This window comes from Mchenga conophoros, linkage group LG5 (genome assembly GCF_057382185.1).
Source record: "Mchenga conophoros isolate Kocher_MC1m ecotype Shallow Benthic linkage group LG5, M_conophoros_male_GT1.1, whole genome shotgun sequence".
Classification (NCBI taxonomy): domain Eukaryota; kingdom Metazoa; phylum Chordata; class Actinopteri; order Cichliformes; family Cichlidae; genus Mchenga; species Mchenga conophoros.
Genome location: NC_140530.1, coordinates 19,628,569 through 19,647,022, shown reverse-complemented (window position 1 = coordinate 19,647,022; position 18,454 = coordinate 19,628,569). Strand labels below are relative to the sequence as shown.

Here is an 18,454-nt window from a genome sequence, read left to right as displayed (position 1 = left end):
ATTAAAAAAGTAAATGTCTCCTTATGTTTTTTTTTTTTTGTTTGTTTTTTTTTTGTGTCCCGTTTGGATCTTTAGCCATCAGAATTGTTGTCTTAAGGCCAAGAAAGATGCCAAGCAGATTTATTTTACCAAGTGGATCATCATGGCCTTGCCATACTGGTCCATTTGATTGACCTTTATTATAATTATGAATTTATTTTATTTTCGGTTGCTACAAACGGGACAGACATGACTGGGGGATAGGACAGGGAGAAAGAATGAAAGAAAGAGAGGGAGAGAAAGAAAACCAAAGGGGAGAAGAGACGGTGAGAAGGGGGGGAAGAAAGAAAAAAAAAAAACCAAACAAACAAAACACCTGGATCACCTGTATGGAGAAAAAAAACAGAAGAGAAAGCAAACAACAAAGAGCAACATAATAAAAAAAACAGCACCATCACAATAAACTAGCTAGCAGTAGATAACAGTAGATACTAAATAATAAACGATATTGTGCAGCACGCAAGATAGACAGCGCACAATGTGCTTTGAGGCAGCAGCCAAGAAAGGTGTAGTCCGCGTCTGTGAACACCTGTGTGCATACCTGTGTGGATCAGCATGCTTGTATTCCAAAGGTTTCTCCATGTAACGATCTGCTAGGGAGTGTGGGGAGCCATAGCCCCGTCCACCAGGGTATGAAGCAGGTATGGAGGAGATCCAGGCCCCAGATATCAATGTCTCCTTATGTTAGAAAATGTCAAAATAGTGTATTGTAGTGTTTTGTAAAGTTTACTGTCGTAAATGTGATTTTAAGTTGACACAAAGAAAGCTGGAGATGGTGGTTTCTAATTGTTACTGTAGTACAACAGCAAATCCAGGCATACTTTGTTTTGTTGATCAGACTTATAACACAAGATTGTCCCTTTGAGGGAAGAACAAAATTATAAAGAAAGTACTTGAGGGACAACATGGATGGACAAAAGTTAGAAATGTATGATTTTAAATTCACCTGTCCTTGGTTGGATAAGGCACCTGTTTGTTTGTAAAGGTGTTTGATGTGTCGGCATCTTCTTATTCATGCAGAATGCCAAAGATATGCAAGACTACTGAAGCAGAAAGACGTACCTATTCCTCTGTTGAATTCCAGCAGAAATTCAACAATGATCATAATATTATATTGGTGTACTTTATTAAGCAACATACAGAGGAATTGAGGCATGTTTTGAGCTCTTTGCTATTGAATTTGTTAAGAATCTTCCCATGGTAACTATTTGGCCATACTTATTCAATTAATATAAAATTAAAACACATGCATACATGCGTACAGTTACCTCTAGGTCTGCAGCTACATTACATATTATATCAGAACAATATATAAGAAACTTTTAATTTCATGGCTTTAATGTTTGCTTTTGTCACAAAGCCTGTTTCATTCCAAATGTTTATATCATTCGACATCTACAGCTCACAGCTTATGTTTTGATACACAAATCCATAATTCATTGAACTTTTCTGTGTGTGTGTGTGTGTGTGTGTGTGTGTGTGTGTGTAAAAAGATTAGTGCAACACGGCAGGAAGGTAATGGATATTTTTATAATGCATAAGCCCGTGATGCAGTAGATGTAGCTGGACGATATGCGTTCATGTTTGCCTTCATTTTATCCAGGTTATTGTAAAAAAAGGCACATTTTTCTCAGTGTAGTGTTCAGTGTGAGTGTGAAGGATAAGTAGTACAAATCAGCTGTGATTCAGCTGTATCCAATACAAAAGTGCTTCCAATTGTTCATCCTCACCATTGTGAGGCTAAAGCTGGTATGACTGTGGAATGCTAATGCCAGGAAGAGACACTGAGCTCCCAGCTTTGTTTGGCAGCTTGAAGTGAAACTGAAGCTCAAATAATAATGGTGTGGAGATGCTCCTACTGTGAGAGCACTGTGAATGTGAAGTAGCAGAAGTCGTCATAATATCATTCAGGACATGTCTAAACAATATGTTCCACTGTCTTTTTTTTTTTTTTTAAATACATCAGTATATACATAAAACTTCCACAACTTACTTATTGTTACAGAGCTGTAAAAAAATAAATAAATCCTGACGTGTTGACTGAAAATGAACTTCATTATTTATATAATGATGGCAAAGGAGAAGGCCAAGGAGGCATAACATATACCAGGTATTGAAAACACATGTGAGTAGTATTCTTAACAGGATGGCAGATTTAGTAGTTTCCACCATCACTCCCCTCTTGATACGAGTGTGATTTTTGAGAGTCCTTCATATGGATGAATTGTTTATATCAATTACAGTTCCCTTAACAGTCTGTCACTCAGCCTCAGCTTTTGTACTTGCTTTTCCAGGGAATCTCAGCTTCTGCTGATGACTCCTGATGGACTCCAACTCTGTTTTTAACTACAGCTGGCCACACACAAGAATCTATGCTCTGCTCTGGGCCTTGGTGATCTTGGCATATTGGCATGTGATTCATTTCTCCACTTGCTGCAGGTTCTGGTTAGAGCTCGCAGCTTACTGGTTGAGCAGGTGAACCTCAAGTGCTTTGGAGTCTATATCTCCAGTCAGGTTTGAAAAATTTTAAGCTACGGCTCTTCCCTCATTAACTGAGGAATTAGGAATTTTAAAGAGGAAACGCAGAAAGGCTGAGAGGAAGTGGAGAAAAGAATAAATTAAATGCTTCCCTCAGTACTTGGAAGAACCTGATGTTGTCTTACCAGCTAAATTCAAGGAAGTGAGGGAAACCTATCTTTTGCAACTCGTCACATGTCATAATCCCAGAATACTTTTAAAATCAATAAAAATGGCCCTCCAAATGCCAGTCCTGTGGAAACAAGTTTCTGAAATATTTTACCAATAACGTTACTGACATTCTTGATTAGTTTGACACTTCTCTATGCCAGTTCACTGTTAATCGCAACATTTTAATCAGCTAACTGAAAAGCAGGAGAGACAGTTGGCAAAAAGGTGAGCATAGGACACACATTTGTAACAAATATTGGCTGACTCAGATTGGAGTTTGGCTAACTTGAGCTTCCTTTTTTATTTTATTTTATTTTTTAAATACACTTGTTGTCTGCTACAGGATGTTGGGGATTTCAAGGTTGTTTCATTCATTAGAAGTTAAGGCCAGGGGCAACCATGTCCCACCCACCCGGTGCTCTGGTCGTCCATCATAGTCTGTAAAGGCTGTCTGCTCCTCTCCCTCCTCTACAGCTCCTTTAGTCATGTTTCACTCTCCTGAGTTGATCCTCTCCAGTGATTAATGGTTTGCCGTTGCACTCATCTCACTGTTTTATCAGTGCCTTTCAAACAGGCACTTCTCTTGACCTCTGCTAGGTTTGTCCCACATGTGTCACAGAGCACTTCTTACTTCTGCTAGTCTCAGCAGACCCTCTGCTTCACAACCCTACAAACTGCAATACAGATGGTTTATAGAGATAATTCCTCCTCCAGCAGATTAGAATTGTTTTAAATCCGTGCGTGTGTGCGTGCGTGTTGACTGTTGCTAGAGGAATTGAGACAATTGTTTTTAGATAGTGTATTGAATAAAGCTGGACATGGAGGCAAAGAACTAATGGATTTTTTTGTGCAAGAGCACATCATATTTCTTCTCAGACACCATCATCTTGGAATTGTTTTAATGATGCACTATGGGATTTAAAAAAAAGTGTGTGTGTGTGTGTGTGTGTGTGTGTGTATATATATGTATTAAATATGTATATGTGTATATATATATATATGTATATGTGTGTATATATATATGTATATGTGTGTATATATATATGTATATGTGTGTGTATATATATATGTATATGTGTGTGTATATATATATGTATATGTGTGTGTATATATATATGTATATGTGTGTGTATATATATATGTATGTGTGTGTATATATATATGTATGTGTGTGTATATATATATGTATATGTGTGTATATATATATGTATATGTGTGTATATATATATATATATATATGTATATGTGTGTATATATATGTATATGTATGTATATATATGTATATATGTACTCTCAGTGGCAAGGGAACAATAAGAGAACAGCACCACCAAGGCTGGAGACGGAGCAATACTGGAAGAGCATATGGGAGAAGGATGCAACCCATAACGGCAATGCTCAGTGGCTAGAGGATCTGAGGGCAGACCACAGCGACCTCCCTGAACAGGGTCCAGTAACCATCACAGTGGCAGATATCCAAGAAAGGGTCTCCAGTATGAAGAGTTGGACAGCACCAGGGCCCGACATGGTTCACGCCTACTGGCTGAAGAAGCTGACTGCACTCCACGAGCGTCTGGCAGCACAAATGAACCAGCTGCTAGTTAACGAAAGACACCCGGAATGGCTAACTGAAGGCCGGACGGTCCTGATCCCCAAGGACCCCAAGAAGGGACCGGTCCCCTCCAACTACCGACCAATAACCTGCCTCAGTACTACATGGAAGCTCCTGTCAGGCATCATATCGGCTAAGATGAACAGGCACATGGGTCAATACATGAGCGGGACACAGAAAGGAATTGGCAAGAATACCAGAGGTGCAAAACACCAGCTACTGGTAGACAGAACAATCAGCCGAGACTGCAAGACCAGACTGACCAACCTGTGCACTGCCTGGATTGATTACAAGAAGGCCTATGACTCAATGCCCCACAGCTGGATACTGGAATGCCTAGAATTGTACAAGATCAATGGGACCCTAAGAGCCTTCATCAGGAACTCAATGGGGATGTGGCGTACAACACTAGAGGCCAACTCCAAGCCCATAGCACAAGTTACCATCAAGTGCGGGATCTACCAAGGAGATGCTCTGTCCCCACTGCTGTTCTGCATAGGCCTGAACCCCCTCAGTGAGATCATTAACAAGACTGGCTACGGATACCGACTACGGAACGGAGCAGTTGTCAGCCACCTCCTGTACATGGATGACATCAAGCTGTATGCCAAGAGTGAACGAGACATCGATTCACTGATCCACACTACCAGGCTATACAGCAATGACATTGGAATGTCGTTCGGACTGGAGAAGTGTAGTCGGATGGTAACAAAGAGAGGGAAGGTAGTCAGAACTGAGGGGATTGAACTACCAGAAGGCAACATTGCAGACATAGAGGACAGTTACAAGTACCTGGGGATCCCGCAGGCAAATGGGAACCATGAAGAGGCCGCTAGAAAGGCTGCAACCACCAAGTACCTGCAGAGGGTCAGGCAAGTCCTGAGGAGTCAGCTGAATGGTAAGAACAAGATCCGGGCCATCAACACATACGCCCTGCCCGTGATCAGGTACCCTGCTGGGGTAATAAGCTGGCCAAAGGAGGAGATAGAAGCCACTGACATAAAGACAAGAAAGCTCCTGACCATGCATGGAGGGTTTCACCCCAAGTCCAGCACCCTGAGGCTGTACGCTAAGCGGAAGGAAGGGGGCCGGGGACTGGTGAGTGTCAGCACCACAGTCCAGGATGAGACAAGGAACATCCAAGAATACATTGGGAAGATGGCCCCAACTGACCGAGTGCTCAGTGAATACCTCAGGCAGCAGAAACCCAAGAAAGAGGAGGGAGACGAGGAACCATCATGGAAGGACAGGCCCCTGCACGGTATGTACCACCGGCAGATAGAGGAGGTGGCTGATATCCAGAAATCCTACCAGTGGCTGGACAAAGCTGGACTGAAAGACAGCACAGAGGCACTAATCATGGCAGCACAAGAACAAGCTCTGAGTACAAGATCCATAGAGGCTGGGGTCTATCACACCAGGCAAGACCCCAGGTGCAGGCTGTGTAAAGATGCCCCAGAGACAATCCAGCACATAACAGCAGGGTGCAAGATGCTAGCAGGCAAGGCATACATGGAACGCCATAACCAAGTGGCCGGCATAGTGTACAGGAACATCTGTGCTGAGTATAACCTGGAAGTCCCGAGGTCAAAATGGGAGATGCCCCCAAGGGTGGTGGAGAATGACCGAGCTAAGATCCTGTGGGACTTCCAGATACAGACGGACAAAATGGTGGTGGCTAACCAACCGGACATAGTGGTGGTAGACAAACAGAAGAAGACGGCCGTAGTGATCGATGTAGCGGTTCCGAATGACAGCAATATCAGGAAGAAGGAACACGAGAAGCTGGAGAAATACCAAGGGCTCAGAGAAGAGCTCGAGAGGATGTGGAGGGTGAAGGTAACGGTGGTCCCCGTGGTAATCGGAGCACTAGGTGCGGTGACTCCCAAGCTAGGCGAGTGGCTCCAGCAGATCCCGGGAACAACATCGGAGATCTCTGTCCAGAAGAGCGCAGTCCTGGGAACAGCTAAGATACTGCGCAGGACCCTCAAGCTCCCAGGCCTCTGGTAGAGGACCCGAGCTTGAAGGATAAACCGCCCGCAGGGGCGTGCTGGGTGTTTTATATATATATATATGTGTGTGTATATATATATATACACACACACACACGTATGAATGTATGTATACATACATACTTTTGCAGGGAAATAAGATGGAAACATTTGTTTAACCTGCTATTATCAGCTGTAGTTGTGAAGTATCTGCTGGGGGGATCTAAGTGTCAAAAATGTTAGCTGGGACTTGTCAGTCTGTCGTAAAACCAGCTGCTGTTTCCTTCTGTGTGTTTTTGTTCACTACATCCTCAGAGTGAGCAAGGAGACAAAAATATTTTGCTCCAGATGTCCCCCTAGCTTCTCAGAACAATGCTCTCCTAATACACTTTCAAGGCTGACTGTTCCTACAAGTGTCAGTTTTGATCTCCTCTCAGACATATCTCAGCCTACCTTTGTGTTTTTATCCTGTCTCTTATTTTCATTTTCTCCTAGAGCAGCTTTTTACATCTGTCTTCTACTGAAGGCACGGGGCTGTCTGTGCAGCATCCTTACTTTCAAGTAAGGGAATTGCTTTGTGACTATTCAGTGTGTCTCAGGCTAGAGTCTGATATGAAAACAAAGCAGATATTTATGATGAGCCGCACAGAGACTACCTACTTGAAATTTTAATAGATTTCATCTGCCATCTATTATAAAGGCTTCGTTCTTTTCTCTCCTGGGCTCTCTTGAGTCCTCTGATATGCCTTACTTAATCTTTACCCTTCCTAATTCCTCTAGAGGCATATTATATATGTGGTTCCATTGTGACTAATTACTTTAGAGTTGCAACCACCACAAAGTGCTTCAAGCTCTGTTCCTTTATTTTCTGTGTTTATGGTTCCCTTATCAAATGCATTACATTTGAAAATTATTGCTTTCTTTTTCTGCCTCTAGAGTCGGTGATGTTAATGATTAATCAATTTTAACCCTGAACAGATCATTACTGCAGGCACAGCGCAGGGGGTTTTCCATAGAAAATATTGTTGCAGTCATATTGTTGGAGAGCTGAGGTTTTGCAGCTCTTCACCTTATTATTATGGCGGTTTTGTCATTGAGGAAAAGATTAAGACTTTTTATTGGGAGGCTTTTAATGATTAATGGATTTTTGCTTGTTACTGTGGATAGTAATTGCGTAATAGAACTTGCATGTTTGTAAAATTTTAATCAAACATTTTCATCGTCCACCCTGATCATTCAGTCAGCATACATGCAGGGAGTGGAATTGGTCTTCTCTCATTCATGGCAGCAGTTGTCAGTGTGCTGTCCAGACGTGCTCTTTGCCCGAGGCGTTGTAGCCATCTGTCGGATGAGACCAAATCGCTGTCCCCGTCTTTCAAACAGGCAGATATGTATGGGTATATCTGTGTGTGTGTGTTTTTGTGTTCTACAGCTTACACATGTTCATGCAAGCTGCTTCCATTTCCTTCTTGACTAGTTTTGAGAATAGGAAGTGGCACGTGCATTGTTGAAGTCCTCAGGTTTCTACATTGGCACATTTCTTAACATGTAGCTGAGAGGCGCAGGCGGCATAGGGCCACTCACTGTTGGTGTGTAGGCGGCTGAGGACAGTGGGAGGAAGAGTCTGAGAAGTGGTGGAATATAAAATAAATTTGATTGTAGAAGAGGGAGAAATTAGTTATGAGTTGGGGAGGGGACAATGAATATTTTGTTGTATAAAAGCTCCATGTACATCCAAGAGTTCAGGGTGTGTTGGTTTTATCTTCCCCCATCTAACTCTGCCCTTCTCTACTTCGGTTTCTTTGAGGTCCTATTGCTCACTTTATTGCTTTAGTGTACACTGTCATAAGCTGTTTTATTACTTACTTTCTGTTTCTGCTGTTTCGTGTGATGTACTATATGTTTAGATATTAGTAAGGAAATTGTGAGAATTCACACGTCTTGTGCTATTTGTGCATCTGTATATCTCAGACTGTGGAAAGCGAGGAAAAATAAATTGTTAGAAGTCTCAAGTGAGTCAAAGTGCAGACAAGGCTGCAGCCAGTATTTATCAGCACCAAGCAAATATAATGAAAAAATGGCATAGTGTGCTAAACAGTATTAAGTCTCAGTTGCTCTAAGTGGATATTGATTTGAAGCCTTATGACATCCAATGTTTGCCTCTATTATCTTGAGGGTTGAAATAGATTTCCATGGATCAGCCAGTCACCAAGGGGTCACATATTGATTTATTCATCAGCTCAGTTCTGACTTGGGGACAGGATTGACCATAGGGCCATTGTAAATTCAGTGGAAAAATAAGCCAGACTTAATGTATATGTATTCTTTTGCTCTAGTTATTTTGCGGCAGCTACGGTTGTTTTTTCTTTTCTTCTTGTGTGCCTAAGGGTTTAATACAAATTGTCAAGATGGTTAGAAAACAGTCTCATTACACAACAACAGTATGTTTTAAATATTTTTAACAGTTTGTAAAAGCTGCTTAAAACCTCCAGGAAACATACAGCTTCAGTAGTGTTCACAATATCATAAGCACGCACAGTATGCAGTTAAAAGCAATGCAGCACAAAATGACTGCAAGAAAAACTGCCTTTATGAAACTTTAATTGGAATATATTATATCAAAGTGGTGTTTGAAGTGCAGGCATAATAATCCATAGTGTGGGTTATTGTAACTCTGGTGTCAGCCAGGAAGATAGAAAATCTAAATGCAAGTGTTAAAAAAATCTTCTATTCATATCATGTCCAAATATACTAGAAAATTTGATTTATTTGTATTTATTTTCCATGTAAACCACATCAGAATTTCTTTTCTCTTTTTCACTCTAATAACAAAAATCCAAAGTGAGTACACCCCCTCATATCCGGTCGTTAAGTGATGACGTGACGAATCCTACTTCCGGTCCTAAAGTAGTCTGCGTTTAATATGGCTTTTGTGTTGTTAACATGTTTAATGTTTTGTATTTTCTTCTATTTAATCTCAAAAAGCTCCTAAAACAGTCAGTGATCACTGTTGACCTCCCTCGGCTTTTATTACCGCTAATCATTTATTTAAGCTCAGTTTTTAAAACCTTAGGATGTAACTACAGCCCAGCCCATGCAGCAGTATATGAATGACTAACCTCGTATTGTGGATGGATTATCTCAGTTGTTCTCCTGGCTGAAGTTTGGTCCATTTACAGCATCCTGCCATGCGATTACATTTGTTCCTGACCACCGAGAACACTCACGTTAACTTTTATCGAGTGGAAAAAAAGTTAGCTTGTTTATATTATGCTAACATAGCTGTGTCGCTAGCGGTCATGTAGCACATCATTATATACCAGCTAGCCAAACTTCAGTAACCCTACAAACGTCACTGCTGTTTAGTTTTCTGTCTTCATTTATGTTGGAAGTGATAGCAGAGCTGTACGTTTTAATTTGTTTCCAAAACCCCGCAGTCAGGACATGCTATATTGTATTTAGATAGAAGCTAGCGAGCTAACTTTCTGCTAACTTCTAACTCGTTAAATGTCATAAATTCCGTTTTCATGGATGCCTGGATGTTAAACTCAATTGTTACACCTGGTAGAGCAGAGCGCTGATCATTTTATTAAAGATGAAAGACTTTAGACAGTTTTTCAACTCTCAGTAATGCCATAGTGATCGTTTGATATATGGACCTGCAGCAGAGTTTAGGCCCAGACACGGCTAGTGACGTCAGACTTAACAACCGGATTGTACTGACCAAAATGTCCCTCAGACATAATTTTCATCTAAGAGCAGTTGCTGGATTTCCTCCCAGCCCAGTTTTTGTGTTCAGTGCTTAGTAAGGAAAGTTTAGGGGACTTGGTTGTACAATAAGAAGGTAAAAGGGAGTTCAATATTGTCTGTTTTGACTCTTAAGTGCCTGTTGTCTGTTGAGATTTACCTTTTGTCATGTTTTTGCTGGAGAAAGGCTATGGCTGCCCAAGTAAGTTGTCATGCTGAGTGAAAGGAAGTGGTGCAGTGCGAGTAACTTGTGTGAGCTATAGCACTGATTGCAGTGGTCGCATCTTAAACATCAACAGCGGGCCTGTGTTCTCAGCTAGCAGGGACCCACACTGCTGTCTTTGTCCTGCTCCCAGTCCCACCGGGATAGATCACACTTGCTCCAAACACATGCACATCTATTCAAATACATAGCATAAAAACTTTAATGCCATGGGAGGTGGGTCTTTGAAACTAGTTTCATTTTCAACGCGATTCATTTCTAGCATTAAAATAGTGCTGATGACACAGTGCATAAAAGTTCATCATATCAGGCAGTTGAATCTTAAAACAACAGCAGGAAGAACCTTTCATTTTCTTTCTTGTGTTGTCTAGACTTGTCTGTTTCTTCTTGCTTCACCCAAACGACAAAACTGTAGAGATGGTGTGGGCATGCCGGGAATTCTCACAGAAACATTAGAGTCATTCCTCTCGTCATGTTTCATTGCTGGTCAAATGTGGGGGGTGGATAGAGCTTTGATTTTTGTTGTTGTTTTTTCCCCTCTAAGACCCTGTCTCTGCATAAGAAAACTAAAATCTTGTCAACCCATAGGTTCCTAGGTTAAGAAGAGAGGAAAAAATGAGCTAATGGATCTGTTTTTGAGGCTTAATCTGCAAATTAGCCCTCAGGAAATCTCTGTAGCTTGGAGCTAATGACTGCTAATAAGCCATACTATTACTGCAACCCAACTCAACTCTTTGGGCAGTAGCAGGTGGTGGTGCTGCTGTGTGCATTTGAACCATCACATTCTCCCTGCCGAGACAAATGTGGCTCTAATAGACTTAAAGGCTGTACTTACAATGACTGTCCCTCAAGGGAGTCTGTGTTAGTGAGGTGAAGTTCTGCAGAGATAATTAGTGTTTCCCCTTCATGCTTTGGGGATTACTGTCTGTGTGGTTAATTTAACACCTACAAGTATCCAAACATTAAACCACCTGTTGGCACACAGAGAGCGGATAGGTTTCCCTTAGGATAATAGAGGTAATTGCATTTCATTCCAATATGACATAAAGCAGCTACCAGCTCATCTGCAAAAAAGGGTAGATACCCAATTACAGGCAAACTCATTTAGGTTTTAACTGAGTAGAAATCACAAACCAAATGGGTATACATGACATGGTTTTTTCTTAATCTCTGTCTGCTCTTTAACAGTTAAATTAATGAAACTCACTGGGTGGCCTGGAGCAACCACACGCACAAATGGATTGTTTTTGATGTCTTACATAACCCGGTGGAATTGATGCATTCTCTCCATTTCTGCGATTATAAGTTCTTCTCTCTGTGGCGACCTGGGACTTGATTGAAGTTTTTTTTCTTTTTGTGCTGATGTAATGTGTGAAGGGAATACATCCAAAAAGTACCACAGTCATTTGGGATCATTTCCCTTTAACACAAATGTATTAATGACAGCCCACCCCATCCCCAAATCTGGAAATTCAGTCAGTCTCCGAAGGGCTTGTTAGATGACGGTGTGTTGATGTCTCAACGTTTTGGCTGGTCGTGCAGCTCTCGATATTTGTAATCTGGTTCGTTGTGCTACTTCTGCTGCTGCTGGGTTGTAGACATGAGTGTACGATTCAGTTTTTACTACCATTTTGAAGAAATGTTGGTACAGAAGCTCAAAGATTCACAGATTATATACAGGGAGATGTACGGGTCAGGCCTCAGCTTCATCCAGCTGCAGCTGGACCCCAGTTAATCCTGTGGGCTTCCTGGCACCTTGTACTATCTCTGTGTTGGTTCTGCCAGTCACATGGTAACCCATCAGTAATCAGACAATTTCCTGAGTCTTGCTGGGAGATTTACAAATTCCCTGCTGCTTTTCCTAGTACTACACATCTTCATGCTAATAAGCCCTACTTCAGCAACACTCGTGCAAGCAAGATGAGCTACGCATGTATGCACACTAACATTCTTCATCTTTTATATTGTGTGTATGTTTGTGTGTGTTTTTAACATACTCATGTGAGAGTAAGCTAAACACTAAAGCTGACTGATCTTGTTCAAATGAAACTGGACATTGGGCACTGGCAGTCCTGTTTCCCCTTCTGTGTTGTTTTTCTCCTCATTTTCTGCCATGAGTCAGACACAACCACAACTGTCGTGCACATTGCCCAGTTGCTAGGCAGTGGACAGTATTTATTTTCCCCCTATTTTCCACTTTTCCTCGTCTGCTGCTTTTCCACCAGCAGTGTGATCCCTTGCTGCATTTTCTTCATATAATTAAAGTATATGCATCAATTTGTTTGTCGTTTCATGTCCTTGCGTATACTGAAAATATATTTTTTTAAAGAAGGGGCTAAGTCTAGCATGTGGGGCAGTTGGATTGTCTGACATTTTGTGTATTCAGTCACAAGTTATAGGTAACTGTGGAGGGACTCTATTCAGCACTGACTCATGAAATGTTTCCTAGCACTAGTATTGAAATGGCATGTGGGAATGACTTGTCTCTGTGTTTATGGATCTGCAGTCTTCTGGACTTGTGTAGTTCAAAATGAGACATGGTGATCAAAGTATGCTGTGTGAAAATAACAGGATTGGTAGTATCAGTGCAATTATCACAGAAAGTATTTGTATTATACGATATCAAAAGCTTCTAGTTATTTGTTAATCAAAGCAGCAGTGGCATCAAGGTATGTGCCAGACATCATTACTCATTTCTGTTAGCAGTTTTAGCTTCACAGGTCAAACTCCAAGGTGCTTGTTTACTACTTTCAGAAGAATCTGTGTGTAGGTGTGGTAAGAGAAAGGCTAGCTATCTCAGCTCTGGTCAGTCAGATTTATAAACTCTGTGTTTTTTCCCAAGAGGGCCCTGTTATTGCTATATAGTTAAAATAACTACTAGGGATGGGTATCGTTTAGGTTTTATCCGATACTGGTGCCAAACCGGTACTTTTGAAACTGTGCCAGTGCTTAAACGGTGCTCAAACCGGTGCTTAAAGAATGGAGAACACAAAATTGGTCCAAAAACCTCTCATGTTCAGCTGTTTCTTTTGTAAAAAGATAACAATGTTAGCCTTTTCTGCAGCTATGGGGCATATATGGTATCACTCTTGGCTGGAAGCAGTGCTTAATCAATGGAAAAAAGACAAACTTTGTCCAAAAACCTCTCATGTTTTGCTGTTTTCCACTTTTTCTTTGGTCATTTTAGCCTTTTAGGCCAGGGTGAAGGGAGTATCTGCCATCAAACAAGAAGACAGCCGCATGTAACTACGACAGTGTTTGCTAGTTCACCTTACATGCATTAATGTAATAACGCGGTTAGCCTACTCAACGTAAATTACACTCGAACAACATTAAGCGACTCACGCAGAGAAGAACGGCTGCTGCTGCATCATCATCCTCATCATTTCTGCTACACTGGCAGGGCTAGGGGCCAGGACTCTCCTCTTCGGGTTTTTGGGGGATGTTGCTAACTCCAGGTCCAATAACAGGCAACCCACCCGCAGTAGATGTGCCCGGTGTGAGGTCTCGCAGCAAGCTATCAAATACGGCGCATTTCTCGGCTTTTAAAAAAAACGCTCTGCGTCGCCAGGTCTTTCATCAGATTCGAGGTGTTACCTCCTTTGCACTGTATCAAAGTATCAGCTTAAAGCACTTGTTGCAGGCTGCTGAGTTTGCATATTTTGCTGTGAAGTACAGCCAGACTTTTGAACGCTTCGCCTTGGGCATTTTTAATCTGTAGCTCTGCTCTAAAAGAACGTACGTACCTGGACCCGCCTACTATCCTCAGAAACGTAAAATGCTTGGCTAGAAGTGTATCACAGCTAAGGAAAAAAAAAGCACCGGAAAAAAAGCACCGAAATAAAGCACCAAAATGTGCGCTGCTTTTCGGTCTGGTTACTACCGTTTATGTTAGAACTGGTGCGATACCGGTACCCATCCCTATTAACTACTAGGGCTGGGCGATATGGCCTAAAATACATATCGCGGTATAATTTGAAGCACGTGCGGTAACGATATATATCGCGATATATTCTTTTCTTCTGTATAAGTGTTTTCCACACTATTTAAGTGGGCACACTTAAAATCCTTTAATTTTCTCAAAAATCGAGATTGTGCCTTATGTATGAATTCTGGTTGTGCTTAAGGACCTCGAACCGATTTTGGCGTGCAGAAATCTGTTAAAAAATGTTTTAGTACAACTTTGGTAAGCGGCACTGCTTGATGGATTGTCAGAGCATTACGGCTGCCGCAGTGAGGAGCTTCGCGGAGTAATCTGGGTCCAAAACTCCAAAAGAACACAGAGTTAAAAACAGTCTAAATTCTTTCATCTTTAATAAAATCATCAGCGTTGCTGCTTTACCAGGTGTAACAATTAAGTTTAACATCCATGAAAACAGAATTTATTAAATTTAACAGAGTTAGAAGTTAACAGGAGTTAGCTCGCTAGTTTCCACCTAAACATTTCATACCATGTTCTGACTGAGAGATTTTTGAAACCAATTAAAACGTACAGCTCTGCTATCACTTCCAACATAAATGAAGACAGAAAACTAAACAGCAGTGCCGTTTGTAGGGTTACTGAAGTTGGACTACCTGGTATATAATGTTGTGCTACGTGATTGCTAGCGACACAGCTATGTTAGCATAACATTAGCACAGTGGAGCTGGAGGATGAACGCCAACTTTTTTTCCACTCGATAAAAGTTAACGTGAGGGATTCTGGTGGTTATAGACAAATGCAATCACATAGCAGGATGCTATACACGGGCCAAACTTCAGTCAGGAGAACAACTGAGATTATTCATCCACAATACGAGGTTAGTTATTAATATACTGCAACAACATGGGAATAGAACAGCTGTGAGAGAATTCAACATTAATGAATCAATGTTACGGAAGTGGAGGAAGCGCAGTTTTTGGCTTTCCCCATATTTCAAAAGTGCTTCATCTCTTTGCTATGACTGTCGGCTGGCATAATTTGCAGATGATAATGGTTGTAGCCGCTGCGATGCTTTCAACCAAAACAGGCGCAGCTTGATGACATCATCAACATACGCTATCGCGATAGAGCGGTATAGTCAAAATCTCTATTGTCTATCGTATATCGTTTATATCGCCCAATCGCCCAGCCCTATTAACTACTACTAAATACTACTGCTTCAGCTTATACAACATAAATAAAACAAGAAAAGTCTATGACAGCAAATATGATTTATTCAAGTGTAAGTATTTGATCTGAACTCTGAGAATAATAATCGATTAAAATGTTGTGAACACCCCACATTTTTATTTATTCTACCTGCATCATTGTTATTTGAAATACGGAATCAGTTTGTAATTTTTACTTTACACTCAAAGAGCCAGGGACAGTCCATCTTTCTTCCATTTCTTCATAATGTGCCGCAGAGACTGTGTTGCCTCATGAATACTCCATCATGGTGTGAATTGCAAGTTGCCTCATAACCATGAGGATAACGTAAATTTGAGAATGTCGCAATATCCTGCTGAACAACAGCACAATTTCACCTTTTGTCCACTCAGACATTGCTGTGGTTTTTGGTCATATATTTAATCATAGTACACACCGCACACAAAGCGACTTTAGTTAATCTAAATCGTTGGATGTTTGTGTAAGCTGTTTTTATTGAAAGGCGAACTGCATGTGATCTATTAGTGTCTTCACTTGTATACCATGGAGGAGTAGGAGCTGACAGCTGTCTGTGGAAAGTATCTTGGCCCATTCCTACCCTGGGGCTTGATTGTGCATGCTGCGTAGCAGTGTATTTTGAGGGTCATCCCATAAAGACTTTACCCCAGGCGAGTACGAGCAGAGAGTGCACTGACAGGCACCCCTGGGTGTACGTCTGCGTGTAGTGTTAGATTCCTTGTGGCAGATGAGCTCTCTCTGGTTGCCTCAGGCTGTTAGAATAAACATAGTAGAGGATAAGAAAAGCCTATATCCTATCAGTGCAAGACATTTCCATTAAAATGTTAACTACGATAAAAGTAGTTTCTTGAGAGTGGCTATTACGTGTCTGCTGTGAAATTAACAGATCCCTGCATTGCCGTTTGAATTCAGACTGTAGAGCTGACTTATGCAGGGGATAAGATGAGGGTCCAGATGTGAGCCAGCCTTACTGGCTGCCTGTTTACATTTCTCAGCTAACAGGAGCATATTTTTAACCTCTGCCTGTTTTTGTTCTCTCTGCAGGTGCTGGGGAGTCGGGGAAGAGCACCATTGTGAAGCAGATGAAGTGAGTGACTGCTCATTGTTTTGATTTTCCTCCCATCATGAATGCCAATTCAGTATATGTTTTAAGCATAAGTGATTGTATAAAATCACTTATGCTTAAGTATAAATGTGCCATTGGTGTTGTTTAACTATTTATTTATGTTTTTCTTTTGTTTTGTGTGAACAAATTAGTGAGAGAGCTATAATCTTGGAAAAAAAACATCACATATTTCTTTTATGCATTTTAATAATGGAGCCTTTAATAATGGCTTAAGGCTCCATTATTAAAAGATAAATAAGACAAATTGTTGCTTTGTGCCACTATAAAACAGTAATATTTGGTGTGTGTGTGGTTCAATAACAATAAAAGTACATTTAAAGCAGAAATTATAAGGAACTGTATACTGTAGCTAATATACACAGAATATTTATATATGTATCACAAGTGTTAATTTTATTTGTCAAAAGTGATGATTTTATATTGTGCAGGCCAGATGGTTGCTTCATAACCTGAAACTGTCAGACAGACTGATAAGGATACAAGGATTTTTTTAGAGGTTTTGTAGAAATATTTACACCAGATGTAGTAATTGTATGAGAAGCTCGTCATACAAGCACTAATATGGTTTCTCCTGTGTATTTATAGGCTTTGATTACTCTGTACTCATAAATGAAACTGCTGGTCTCTCGCCTGATTCTCACTCTCATCAGTCTCTGAAACACTCTTTACTCGCTCTTACACTGATATCGAACATTTATTTCCGGTGCACGAATGCATAAAATACGCATCAGGTCATACACATTGTGTAGATTTTCTTCACTTGCTGCAGCTTACTAAGCACTCATATAGTTCTTGAAAACCTGCTCACAGGCACATTAATATGCTTGATGTGGGTTGTTTTTTTTTCTTGTTTTTTTTCGATGCATCATTAGCATTAATCCCATAGTAACTAAAAAAAGAGAGAGAAAGAGATTCAGCATTTTTGTCTTCCTTCGTCAGAGTACAAAATAAATTTAATATTTGGTGTGTGGAATTTTTCCATTACTAATAATGATGAAAAGAAGAATTTTTGTTGTAAAAAAGGTGTGAGACTCCCAGGGGGCCTGCAGCATTACTGAGGGGGTTTCTTTTAATCTAGTTTTGAAAATATTAAAGTACTATAAATAAATTCTACTGGTAAACATCCAGGTTGTGACAACTTGAGCTTGCCAAAAAATTTGACATTTCCAGGAAATGACAAAATGAGTGGATTACAATTTTTTTGAGTTCTCTAAAAAATTCCCTCCGGTCCACAGGGCATACAGGCCCATTATACCCACCGGTGTCCCCCTCACAGAAGTTGGGGCAGCCCAAAAGTGACGCCACATCCGCTGGTGAAAGTCAGAGAAAAAACTTAGGAAGAAAAAACAATAAACTTGTTCAAAGAATATTGTAGCAAGTAGCCACGCCCTCAGTGCCGCCACAGATGGTGATGAGGCTGTGGGGATGTCACTCTTTTGTACATGACACCACAGACCAATACAACAACCATTATAGGCCTTGAAACCAGCAGTCATAAAATGGTTAAATGAGGAGAAAAATCAACAAGATTGATATAGTTAAGAAAAACTAAACTAAATACTAAAACTACATGTGACAAAACACTTTAGTTAACAGAAATAAAAATAAAAACTGGTCTTTTGAAAAGAATTAAACTGAAAGTATTTTGTGAACTTGGGAAGTTAACTGATATAAAATAAACACAATGATGCTGCCTGATGAGGCACTGATGAGTGTGTCTACAACACTGAGTCTGCTGCATTCATGATGTTTTGTGTTTTTCCTGTAAAATGTGTTGACTTTTCCCAAATCTAGCCTTTGACACATGCCCTCCGTACAGTAATAAAAGAAAACAAAGTAATAGTTAAAAAGACTGAAACTAACACTTTAACTAATAAAAACT

At 40.6% G+C, this 18,454-nt stretch overlaps 1 protein-coding gene across 1 annotated transcript in view; it reads left to right on the top strand.

The window, feature by feature from the left end:
* The window catches only part of LOC146574370 (guanine nucleotide-binding protein G(i) subunit alpha-2-like), a 63,789-nt gene that overhangs the window by 32,267 nt on the left and 13,068 nt on the right, over nt 1-18,454 (top strand). The window contains exon 2 of the mRNA XM_085273977.1: nt 16,491-16,533. Coding sequence (XP_085130103.1) covers nt 16,491-16,533 — 43 coding nt within the window. The remainder of the gene's footprint in view (nt 1-16,490; nt 16,534-18,454) is intronic.